General features: G+C 36.0%; 1 protein-coding gene across 3 annotated transcripts; it reads left to right on the forward strand.

Annotated features, from left to right (window-relative positions):
- The first annotated feature begins 799 nt into the window (after window positions 1-799).
- LOC135117827 (threonine--tRNA ligase 1, cytoplasmic-like) lies at window positions 800-11,964 on the forward strand. 3 transcript variants are annotated; one of them, XM_064038114.1, is made up of 14 exons: window positions 800-923; window positions 1,512-1,759; window positions 3,804-3,975; window positions 4,518-4,595; window positions 4,695-4,952; window positions 5,503-5,649; window positions 6,106-6,215; window positions 6,456-6,611; window positions 7,231-7,408; window positions 7,994-8,116; window positions 8,458-8,636; window positions 8,935-9,109; window positions 9,610-9,724; window positions 10,164-11,964. In XM_064038114.1, the coding sequence occupies exons 1-14, from the start codon at window positions 873-875 to the stop codon at window positions 10,316-10,318; spliced, it is 2,145 nt and encodes a 714-aa protein (XP_063894184.1). In that variant the 5' UTR covers window positions 800-872; the 3' UTR covers window positions 10,319-11,964. The 3 variants fall into 3 exon arrangements, with proteins under 3 accessions (XP_063894184.1, XP_063894185.1, XP_063894183.1); XM_064038115.1 differs by having other exon boundaries at window positions 847-974; XM_064038113.1 differs by having other exon boundaries at window positions 909-1,050.
- The last annotated feature ends 67 nt before the right edge of the window (window positions 11,965-12,031 follow it).

The following is a 12,031-nucleotide window of genomic DNA, read 5'->3' on the forward strand; positions in this document are numbered from 1 at the left end:
CTTTTCCATGTTTTTTTGGTTTCGTAGTGTGTTTGCTTTTCGTGGGGCCTCTGCTTTCCTGTGCCTGAGGGCGTGCTTTGCAGCCATACTCTTGGCATTCGCCTCAAGCTTGTTCATGTAGCCTTGATATGGTGAATTTATACTATCGACAACCGGTTTCTGATACTGTAAACTCTTCACTTTCAGTTTAGTAGGTATTGGCTGAAGGGCATTCCTCCGTTTCGTTTTAATAGGATCATCCAAGTTCGTTTTTTCCTCATACTGGATAGCTGCTGTTTTCTTTAAGGGACGCCTATTGTCGTCGGATTTGCCTTCGGTCATAGCAATATTCCCTCCTGAAAGGTTTGTTACCATGGTTCTAAGGTCTGTTAGAGTCTGTCCGTGAAAATTCACATCATCTTGTAATTTGTCCAACTTCTTTTCAAACTGCTTGAATGAAGACATGATGCGATGTAACGCATCTATAGGGCGAGTTTTCTGCGTAGCCATAGCCGAAAGAAAGTCTGGATTACACTAGAAAATTAATATATTACGCCTTGTAATTTTGAATTTTGTTTTACACAAAGTTGTCATTTTGTGACACACTTTTTAAGGTACTCGGATTTTACCTATCATAACTTTTTGGATTCAACTCCTTAGTGAAGTTACTTTGAGCAAGATTTTTGAAAACATCTAAATTCTTTTGAAAAACTTCTTCTAGTCTTACTTAATGACTGGATTGTGCAAAATGAACGAAAAGTGAACATGAACTTTTCAAAACTATTTAATTAAAACTCACAATATTGCGTAGAACAGAGCGCATAACAAATATTTCACGCTTTTGCAGCTGACAACATTAGTCCGGCTGTCAAATTCGAAAGACACGTTCCGCAATGGGTGACACTGCTGCTGAAGATATCCAAAAACTAAACATTGACTCAAAGGCAGGGTTTTAAACATTATATTTAGTTTGAGAAAGTATATTTGTGCGTTATGTAAGTCATGATAAAGTTTATTGGCATCCGTGGAGGCTGTGTGGTCCGCTGCAAGGACTACGCATATGCCACATGGGTCTGTAGGACTTTCATCAGCATTACTAGCTGGAATGATATCATGCGGTTTCCTTTGCCTATATTTCGTTATTCTATATCCTAGTCTTTGATTTTTTGTGGCATTTTTGCTGTGATAATTCCAAATTCAAGTTGCCGATTGTAATTATGTTTTTGTGAAGAAAATCCTTGTGTTCGTGTTGCAAAAGTATTCAATAGGTTATTTAAATGTATTCTAAGCCGATTGCTTCGTAGACAACTGTGTAATCAAAAAGATTTCACGTAATTGCCAAACTCAATATTGATTTAGATGTCCTTTTAATACTCGAAAATAATTATTGCCTAATATTTTAAACTTCCTACTGACAATAGCATAAGCAAAGTATTTTTTCTCAGTGAATAAGTTAATGACTCATCAAAATAGGCAGACTCTGTACAAGCAATAAAGAGGCAGATAATTCAATAAAACCTATTTCTCAACAGTCAAAGGCTAAAGCCATGAAGGAAAAGAAGAAGAAAACGGAAGAAGGTTCCGGAGGGGTTGCTGAGCTGAACCCTTGGCCGGAATACATCCAGAAACGTATTACCTTGTGGGACAAGTTTAAAGCTCAGTATGATGAGCAGCTGGCTAACAAGCCTGATATGAGCATAGTGGTGACCTTACCTGATGGGAAGACAGTTGAAGCTAAAGCCTGGAAAACTAGCCCTTATGATGTTGCTAAAGGAATTAGGTGAGTTTATTTTTTAAATAATCACTAAAGCTTCTGCAAATGATTTCCCGAATCCTGTGGGAACTCTTCCTGCATCCAAGTAAATGTATATCTAACACTGAAAGAGTTTTTCATATTGCTCCGGTAGTGGTTGAGATTAGCTAATTCAAGCAAATAAACTAATAAACTCTTCAGTTTGATATCAATAATTTTAACCGACTATCTCAAAATGTGGTTAGTTTTTTGGAAAAAAAATTTCGTAACACTGATAAACTGGGTCATTTTGTTATGGATTTTCTTATCCACACACTCAAATAATGTTTTGCACTCCATAGTACTGTGATAAACTTTATCAATAAATAGACAATAGATAGTAAAACAAATCAAATAATGAAAGAGATTATCAAGGTATACATTGTAATAGATTTATTTATAAAGTCTAATTCATACATGCTCATTGTGATTGATCACGGTTTATAAATGTTTATTTTATCACTTTCTGAGGGAACTACATCCCGCACCTCACAAAATTGTTTATACTAATATTATAAAGAGGAAAACTTTGTTTGGTTGTATTGGAAAAACTCAAAAACAACTGGGCCGATTTTAAATATTCTTTCACCATTAGAAAGCTATATTATCTGCGAGTAACATGGGCTATATTTTATCCCGGTGCGGACAGTAGCTCCCACGGGACGCGGGTGAAAACGTGGGAAAACTACTAGTAGTCTATATATTATTTTTATGTTTAAACTATGTAACTGCCAATTGTCATCAAAATACTTTCAGTAGTTTAAACGTGAAGAAGCAACAAACGCACACTAAAACTTGCTTTTATAATATGAGTGTGATGATTCAAACGTCTTATGATAAACTACAAAGCAATGAGTCATTTCCTTGATGAAATTTCCTTAAACTATTATGTTAGCATTAATAATGTTATATGATAATATGTATTGATCAAAATGTGACAAAGTAGATTTTCATGTATAAATGATAATTTTGATTGAAAGGTTAATAATATGATGACAGCATAATCTTATCTATGTACAAATAAATAATATAGCAATTCCATGGTACTCAAAGAACGTTTGGTAGCTATATAATATTAGTTTTTTTTTTCTAAATGAACATTTATCTTACAAAAGTTTTGCTTTTTTGTTGAGAAATGGAGTATTGACATTAATTTGAAATGGCCAAACAATTAATGATTTTGTTCAATAACTGGATAATAAAAATAGATCTATTAGACAATTTTCTTGCACTGAATAAGGTATCTGTTAATACTTGTACCAAAAATATTTTTCTATCAATCCCAGCAGATATTTTTTTTACTTAGGTGTAGCTAATTATCGCTAGAACATGTATATAATAATAAATTACTTATTTACCTGCACACAAGCGAGTGGTGGAGTGAATAGTAAGTACTTTGCATAAGGGTGGACTGTTGATGGCTTTCACTGGTAAATGTCTAAACTAGCATGGTTAACATCCATATATTTGGTGTGATATTCAAGTAACATGTTCACACAATATTTGCTAAGCTTCCTGTCATATAATCTTTCTTATTTGTTGTTAAAAATGAGATTAATACTATGTATGAGTATGTACTAAATAGGCATGCTTGATACCAATATATTCAATAGCTGTATGCAGCATGCTGATATATGGAAATAATATCTATGCTTTACTGTCATTGGTGTCTATTAAAAACTGGATGTCCTTAATTTTACTATAATCTGATTCACAAATTCTAGCATGTGTAACTTGTGACATATGAACTATGCTAAATATAAAAATCTAGTTTCTCTATTACTTCCTTATGAATTAAACTATAATTATATTCATAAGCTTAATCATGAATAGATTTTGCGTCTCTTCATTTATTACTACCTGCTTTTTGAAATATTCAAAATCAGGTTTCTAAAGTCCATTTTACAATACAAGGTCACTTTTACTAAACCATAAAGCCACAGACTAATAAACACTCCCAGTAAAGCCAATCCAACCAGTTCCACCCTGTAACTCCACCTCCGGCCCTCATGATGACTGTCCTCCCTCGCAGCCAGGGTCTGGCAGACTCCACCATCATCGCTCGGGTGAACAATGAGCTTTGGGACCTGGACCGGCCACTGGAGAGTGACTGCAAGTTGGAACTGCTCCGCTGGGATAATACAGATGCTCAGGCTGTGTTCTGGCACTCTTCTGCGCATATGCTGGGAGAAGCTATGGAGAGGGTAAATATTACAATACTATAGCTTCTAAAGGTTTTTAAACTTTCGTGATTTTGTACACATATTTATAAATAATCGGGACTAAGATGCGATACTATGCTTGAAGGTACGATACCTTTCTCTTTACCTGATGTTTTGGCCGAATTGCACCGACCAAATTAACCTATGTCCATCTCCAGGGATAAACGTTCACTGTGCCAAAAATGAACTGAATTGGTTCGGCCATTTTAGCTCGATTGAAATTTCCACTGTCTTGTAGATGCGTTACGAACTTACATAGCTGCGTAGTATGTTCGTCAGATTACAATTAATCTGTCTCTTGTTCGTGTCGGAAATGGATCACGTATCATGCAGAAAGCAGTTAATTGAATAACCAAACGCTGCAGTGATTATCTTAGCCACAGCTATTATATACCTAGCCACTCTTATCAATATCATCACAATTAAAGATTGATTGATTGATTGAATGAAGCAATATTTTTTAACAATAGGTAAGTAAATAAATCAGTGATTCTGAAGACTAAGGCAATATTTCTTTTCTACAGGTTTACGGCGGTTGCCTCTGCTACGGACCTCCTATCGATGAAGGTTTCTATTACGACATGTATTATCCAGAAAAAGGGGTAAGGACATACATACAAACTTTTTAGAAATAAGTCAAATCAGAGTTAAAATAAAAATAATCATAGAAGAAAATTCTAAATAACAATGTTTTTCCTCAGATCTCATCAACCGATTTCCACGTTCTAGAAGGCCTCGTAAAGAAAATAGCAAAAGAAAAGCAGCCTTTCGAACGTCTAGAGTTGACTAAAGAACAGTTACTGGAAATGTTTGATTACAACCCTTTCAAAGTGCGCATTTTGAACGAGAAAGTTAACACTCCTACTACTACGGTGTATAGATGTGGGCCCCTTATTGATTTGTGTAGGGGGCCTCATGTGAGGCATACGGGGAAGGTTAAGGCCTTGAAGGTCACTAAGGTATGTTGATTTTGGTTTGGGAATAATATTTCCTTGTTATGTTTCCTTGTTGTTAACTATAGGAAATTGACCATTGTTGGTTTTTAGGTCATTATTTTGCCATACCTATTTTAAGACTGGGTTGGTAATGATAGTTTTTGCTTGGAAAACCCACACAAAAACAGACTAGCGAAATAGATGTATTCAACATTAAAATACAACCAATTTTCTTTTTTGCTGCGTATTCCAATTAGATACTGCCTAGAATAGAACCTGACTTGACTTCGTTTGGATGTAATACATTTTAGCATAGTTAGAATATAGTTTTTCATCATAAATTCCTGGACCTAATAATAAAAAATACAGTTTGCAGCATGTAGATTGGCATTTATTTTAGTTAGTTATTTGACTCCGCACATTTGTTTGTACAGATCTTGTTGAGAAGTTTTGCTTATCCTAAAGTAGATACTATAGTAGGATTTTATATCTTGAAAACACAGTACCGCGTATGCGTAAGGTTTGAAGTGTTGTATGGAGATATTTTTCAAAAAAAACTGTTTTTTATCTCTAGAACTCAGCTACCTACTGGGAGGGTAAAGCCGACGCTGAAAGCTTACAGCGTATCTACGGCGTCTCGTTCCCCGAGCCCAAACAACTGAAGGAGTGGGAGCATATACAGGAGGAGGCCGCTAAGAGGGACCATAGGAAGATCGGCAGGGTGAGTGGTTTACTTGCAGGAATTAAATCAATATTCCAGCTTGAATTTTGAAAAAAAAAGTATAAATTAAATGCTTATTTACCAGAGCAATATATTCGAAATAAAGATACAAAATATATATTTTTAGAATATTATTTGAAATAGAAGATGAGAAAGCGTCTATTTCGTACCTCTGGTTATACTCAATGAGACATTCCTTGCAAACCCAATAAAAACACATAATTGTCTTATGTAGAGACCAATGACAGATTCATAGAAAATATCCAATTTAAAATCATGGTGTAAATAAAAAAAATCTTCAGGCTGTAGAGTAATTTTTATCTTGTTGCATTTCATATTTCTTAAAAGTGAGTTTTGTTTATTGCCGAAAGATTTGATTACCTGCAGTCAATCATAAAGACGGTTCGCGTCCTTAATACAAAGCAATAAAGTTTAATTTAAATGCGTTTGGTTCAGGAACAAGAGCTGTTCTTCTTCCACGAGCTGTCCCCCGGGTCGTGCTTCTTCCAGCCGCGCGGAGCACACATATACAATACTCTCGTCAACTTCATTAGAGAGCAATACAGGTAAGTTTACATGTAACCTTATCTTCTATTTATAATTTGAAAATATTGTGTTCCCCTTTCATTGCCGATCACTAAATAAGAGACCGGTAGATTTATTGACGAAAGACTTAGAAATACTTCCAAATTCAAAGCGAAATGAATTTTTTTATTCATTACGTTGTTTGCAGCACTGGTTGTCGCGATTTTTTTTCTCTAGAAATAACACAACAATATAAATTCCCAATTAATGTTTTTTTTTAGAATCCGCGGCTTCCAAGAGGTGGTAACGCCGAACATGTACAACTCGAAGCTGTGGCAGACGTCAGGCCACTGGGCGCACTACGCCGAGAACATGTTCTCCTTCGACGTCGAGAAGGAGACCTTCGCGCTCAAGCCCATGAACTGTCCAGGACATTGGTGAGTTACTGTAGCTTTTATAATTAAAATACGTCTTAGGTTTGGTTGGGTATTTAATGATTGTTAGCAAAAAGGTAAGTTTTTCAAAAAGTATTTAGGCATGAAAAATTAGGGTCCTCCTAAAATACCTTCGCGTTCAAGCTCATGAACTGTCCCGGACACTGGTAAGTTACGCTGGGACTTTTCAACATTTTGCCCTTGCACATCACTGTCAAAAAAGTAGGTATTGTAAGAAGTATGATGTCGAAAAATCTTTGGGGTCCTAGAAATGTCACTGTCAGTGTCATTTATGAGGCCTCTTCTGGGTGCCTGGTTTCTTCCAAGAGGTAGTAACGCTAAAGGCTTCCCCCACAATAGGAACGCGCCATAACTCGTTCGTATGAGCTCGGCGTCCGCCGCGAGGCGAGACACTGCGTGAACGTCGCTTTAGTGAAGTCAGTCACAACGGGCGGTGGGGATAGTGGGCGAAAGGGTAAGAACGCGCCTCGTGCAGTGTTCGCGCTACTCACGCGCCGGAGGATTGCGCACGTCCAATAGTTGAATGATGCCAATAATTTGGCATTTTTTTTTTCATCATTTTATTTTGTGCATACTATAAAGATTGAATTTCGTTTTTCAGCCTGCTGTTCGACAACCGCACCCGCTCGTGGCGCGAGCTGCCCCTCCGCCTCGCCGACTTCGGCGTGCTGCACCGCAACGAGCTGAGCGGCGCGCTCACCGGCCTCACGCGCGTGCGGCGCTTCCAGCAGGACGACGCGCATATATTCTGTACCCCGCAGCATATCGAGCAGGAGATGGTATGTTGTTGTCACTGCATCACCCTGCCCTTATCTGCCGAGCCTTTTGACAACTATGTTGGGGTCGGCTTCTAGTCTCATCAGATGTAGCTGAGTTATTCAACCCAGTTACCGGGCAACCCAATACCCCTTGGTAAGACTGGTTGTCAAACTCTCTAGCTTCTGACTACTCGTAACGACTTTTTTATTTTTTTTATTACCATTTAAAATATACAACAAAAACATTAATATACATAGCATTTATAAACTACAAAAGTTTGTGATTAATGCTACAACTTAGTCTACATCAAGATATTAGATACAAGGAATATTTACTTATGTATAAATTAAATTTAGGATGTTGGTAACTATATTCCCAAATTAACAAACAAATCCAAACCAAAGCCCCACCCTCCGCAGCCCCCGGAATGCCGATATAGGATTTATGAGCATTCCAAAAGCTGCAGAAAGTGAGACTGCTAAAGATGTTCAAATAACAGTAAAACCATACTTAGCAATCTTTAAACATTCCTCCAACCAAATTACAACTATGTTACGGTTATATTTTTTTAGATCAAGACTAAAAAAAAATACCCTTTTCCACAGATTGCGTGCCTAGAATTCTTGGATCACGTGTACACAACGTTCGGGTTCACTTTCCAATTGAAACTGTCTACGAGGCCTGAGAAGTACCTAGGAGACCTCGCAACTTGGGACCAGGCTGAAAAGGTATTTTAGATTTCGTACTGAAATACATTATAAAGAATTACTACCACTTTCACTAGAGCTAAATTAGTAATGATACAAAAATAAACATTTATTGCTAAAAAGATGAGTTTCAAAATATTTGGCAGTCATTGAAACAAAATTGTGTTAACTGTAGAATGAATGAATCTTGTACAATCATAATTTTTACTTGTAATTGCAAAATTAATAACAATTTAATTAAATTAAATTACCAGATTATAAATAATAGTCAGACCAGGTTTGTCTGTAGTTTACAGACAAACCTGGTCTGACGTAATGAAACTTAGATTCTAAGGTTAATCTTAAAATGTTACTTTTTCCAGGCTCTAGCAGACTCACTGAACAAATTCGGTCGACCGTGGCAATTGAACCCAGGTGATGGTGCATTCTACGGTCCCAAGATAGACATCACCATACAGGACGCCTTGAGACGATCACATCAGTGTGCTACCATACAGCTAGACTTCCAGCTGCCCGAGAGATTCAACCTCACTTATGTTAGGTAATTATTTGGATAGTATGTTAAGAACTTTTGGTGGATTTCAATAAAATATCTGTAGATTTGTTTACTAAAAGATAGGAATTTCCGATATCCCTTGGTAAGACCGATTGGCTTTCTGGCTTCTATCGTAATGACTGCCAAAGATGTTAAAATCACAGCCGGGATCCACAATCATGGTTCATAAGATACAGCATAGTGACAAACATCAGATAGTGAAGTTCTAGTAATAATGTCCAGTAGTTATCTTTTCAATACTTAAAAAACAATATTTTCACCTCATTATTAACTCAATTTCCAGTGAAAGTGGCGACAAGAAGCGTCCAGTCATCATACACCGAGCTATCCTAGGCTCAGTGGAGCGTATGATCGCTATACTGAGCGAGTCGTACGCGGGCAAGTGGCCCTTCTGGCTCAGTCCCCGGCAGGTGTGTGTCGTGCCTGTCGGACCTTCCTTCGATGACTATGCTGTGCATGTGAGTATATGAGACAATAATTGAATTTTTTGGATCCCCCCAAAAAATTTAATTCTATTTTAGGATAAGTTGATAACATGAGGGAAACTTTATACGTAGTATTTGAATATATGTCAGATAAAAAATTATTCAAGGTAGGCTGAAAATTAGCAGTTTTAGGAGGTTAATTTTACTAAAGAGAGCTTCAAAAATGCCCAGCAGCCTATGTATTTTACCACTTCCGTGTATTTCTGCAATATCATGTATTGAAAACATTTATTAAAATTTAATTTATTACTCAACTACGAAGAAATTCAGAACTAAATTACAAATTATAGTTTTTTTTCTTTGTGTGTATTTGCGTTTGCGCAAAAATAAATGATTTTTTCTTTCTGTAAACTTGCATGTGTAGAAATACACTAAAACTCTATCCCATACCAAAATCAGTTCAGCTGATTTACCTATCTTCTATCGAATTTATATTATTACCGTTACTTACTTTTACCTTTATAATATGTCAGGTGAACCAGCAGCTGTTCGCAGCAGGCTTCATGTCGGAGGTGGACACGGACGCGGGCGACACGCTCAACAAGAAAGTCAGGAATGCACAGCTCGCGCAGTTCAACTATATCTTAGGTGAGAATTCATAATCAGACAGTGTGACACATTCAATATAATGCTAAAATTCTATAAAGGAAATTGTCAGAAATAATCTGTAGTTACTTGTGTTACAAGCGAGCAAAGTTGTGTTTCAAGCAAAGGATTCTATTAGAATTAAGAGCTTACCGAGAGATTCTAGAGTAGAATCCTGAGCGAGTCGAGAGATGCAAAATACTTTTCTCTCGTGTGACGGACATAACTTTGCACTTCCGCAGCGAGAATAGAATTTTACTCACATAGAACGTCTTTGTTTGGGGTCGAATTACAAACTCTTGACCACGTCAGAGGCTGTCAGGCGACTTTGTAAAAACTCTGAGACCAGGGTTTGTTACATGATTAAATATGCAGCTCACTAAATAAGAAGATTATTGTTTCAAAAACAAACCAACTAAACCTAGTACCACCTTTTTTACAGTTGTCGGCGACCGCGAGAAGACATCAGGCACAGTTAACGTTCGCACCCGCGACAACAAAGTTCACGGCGAGATGTCCATACAGGGACTCATAGACCATCTCAACACGCTCGTCAAGAACAAGACCTTGGCTGAAGACAGTGAACTGATGAAGTAGAGACAAATGGGGTTTTTGAATCGTACGTGAAAGTTTAATGTCGATGTTTGAAATAAAAATAGGTAATTGTTGGTTGAATTAGGTTGATTATTTTTCCGACCCAAATATCGACCAATAGAATTGCACCATTCGACGTCACGTGGTACAACCTACATGGTATTATACTGAAAATTTTTTGAATATTTTCTCTGGTCGTTGCTACGTCAAACTGACAGGTTGTGGCCGACATTTGGGACGGAAAAATAATCTTCGAATACACACGAGCTTCATAATTATCTGGCATTTCCCTCAGTTCCTGCAAACAAATAAAGTCGTCAAGTTTTTCAGGAAAAATCACTCGCGCTTCGCGCTCGTTATTTTTTAACCTGAAAAACTTGACTCCTTCATTTGTTTGCAACGAACCTATCGGAAAATACCCGATAATTTTGAAGCTCTTGTGGTATTATAAGTGAAAATGTGCATTTTTATGATATGTAGAAAGTTACAAAAGACATCTTCAAAACTCCTTTCAATTAATGCCAATCTCATGAAATAATAATGTTATTTCGAAAGTCTACAAGCAATGTTTGTATTTTTTTTTGGTGTGTTGTGAAAATTAGACTAGCAGGTAAATTATAAAAATATCGTAAAAATTAATATATAAAAGCATTTATTTATTTATTTAACGAAAATAATTATATTTCTATAAAAGATCTGCTGCTAAAAAGTCTAATGAAATATGAAATTCATGCTTCAGAGTATATTTAAATTTCATCACGAATGATTCAAAAACCTACTTTAAGTTTAGAACAAAAAGGGTTAGATTGAAATAAAAGTATTGTTCCAACTTTGTGCAAACTGTCGGAAGTTTTTCAATTATTTATTTAGAACTCTAGATACTTACGGATCTAGTTAAAACTAGTTTAAATAGTATATAAGTCACCGAATTTCAGTTTTATTGGCATTTGACTCCCACTGCTGGGCAAAGAATTCCATGAACCTCGCATTTTATATGAATAGGTTATTCTAATTTTGAGTGAAAAAAAAAATAGTGATGATTTTGTGTTTTTAGCAATAAAATTGATATTAAAATTTTAGCGGTGTTGAGTACTTTACCCAGCGTTGGGCTAGATTAGGTAAGGTATGGTTTAATACTGAAGAAGTTAATTTCTAGCTTTCTTATACGGTCCAGTACCAGTGGTATATTTTACTGAATTTCCAGTGAGAAGAAAATCTTTACCTTTCCGTCTTTCGTAGTAATTTATTTTGAGTAGTAAACTTAAGCTTGTCAACTTCTAAAGTTTTTAATTATGTTAAGGCATACCGAAACTAGTTACTAAAGTGTAGGCACTAAAATTACGTCAACTTTTACTTATTTGTGCTTTTTGCAAGTTGAAATATTTTCACGAAATTAAAAGCAATGTAATATTGATATTTTACCTCTTTGTTTGTATCCTCTTTGATTAAATTTGAAAAAGGCCTAAACGTGTATAAGATAGGTCAATGAAAAAATATCAGCAAGTTTTCATGAATATTTTGATTTATTTGCATTTTTCAACATATTAGTATTTCGGTGTGCTGCTTGCTTTATGTACGGTTTTGGTTTATGAATGAGCATTTAAAATGTTTTGAACCTAGCTAGTACAATTAAATTAACCTTTAACGGCTGTATTTTGTTTTATTTTTACCTTTGCATCCTAATTTGATTCTACAGATATACCTACGACATACTAC

The sequence above is a fragment of the Helicoverpa armigera genome, chromosome 15 (assembly GCF_030705265.1).
Source record: "Helicoverpa armigera isolate CAAS_96S chromosome 15, ASM3070526v1, whole genome shotgun sequence".
NCBI classification, from domain to species: Eukaryota; Metazoa; Arthropoda; class Insecta; order Lepidoptera; family Noctuidae; genus Helicoverpa; species Helicoverpa armigera.

Coding starts and splice junctions, on each gene's coding strand:
- LOC135117827 (XM_064038113.1), top strand. CDS start 982: ATGATAAAGTTTATTGGCATCCGTGGAGGCTGTGTGGTCCGCTGCAAG. Junction 6,612..7,230: donor ATGAACTGTCCAGGACATTG/GTGAGTTACTGT, acceptor TTCGTTTTTCAG/CCTGCTGTTCGACAACCGCA. Junction 9,110..9,609: donor TCGATGACTATGCTGTGCAT/GTGAGTATATGA, acceptor ATAATATGTCAG/GTGAACCAGCAGCTGTTCGC.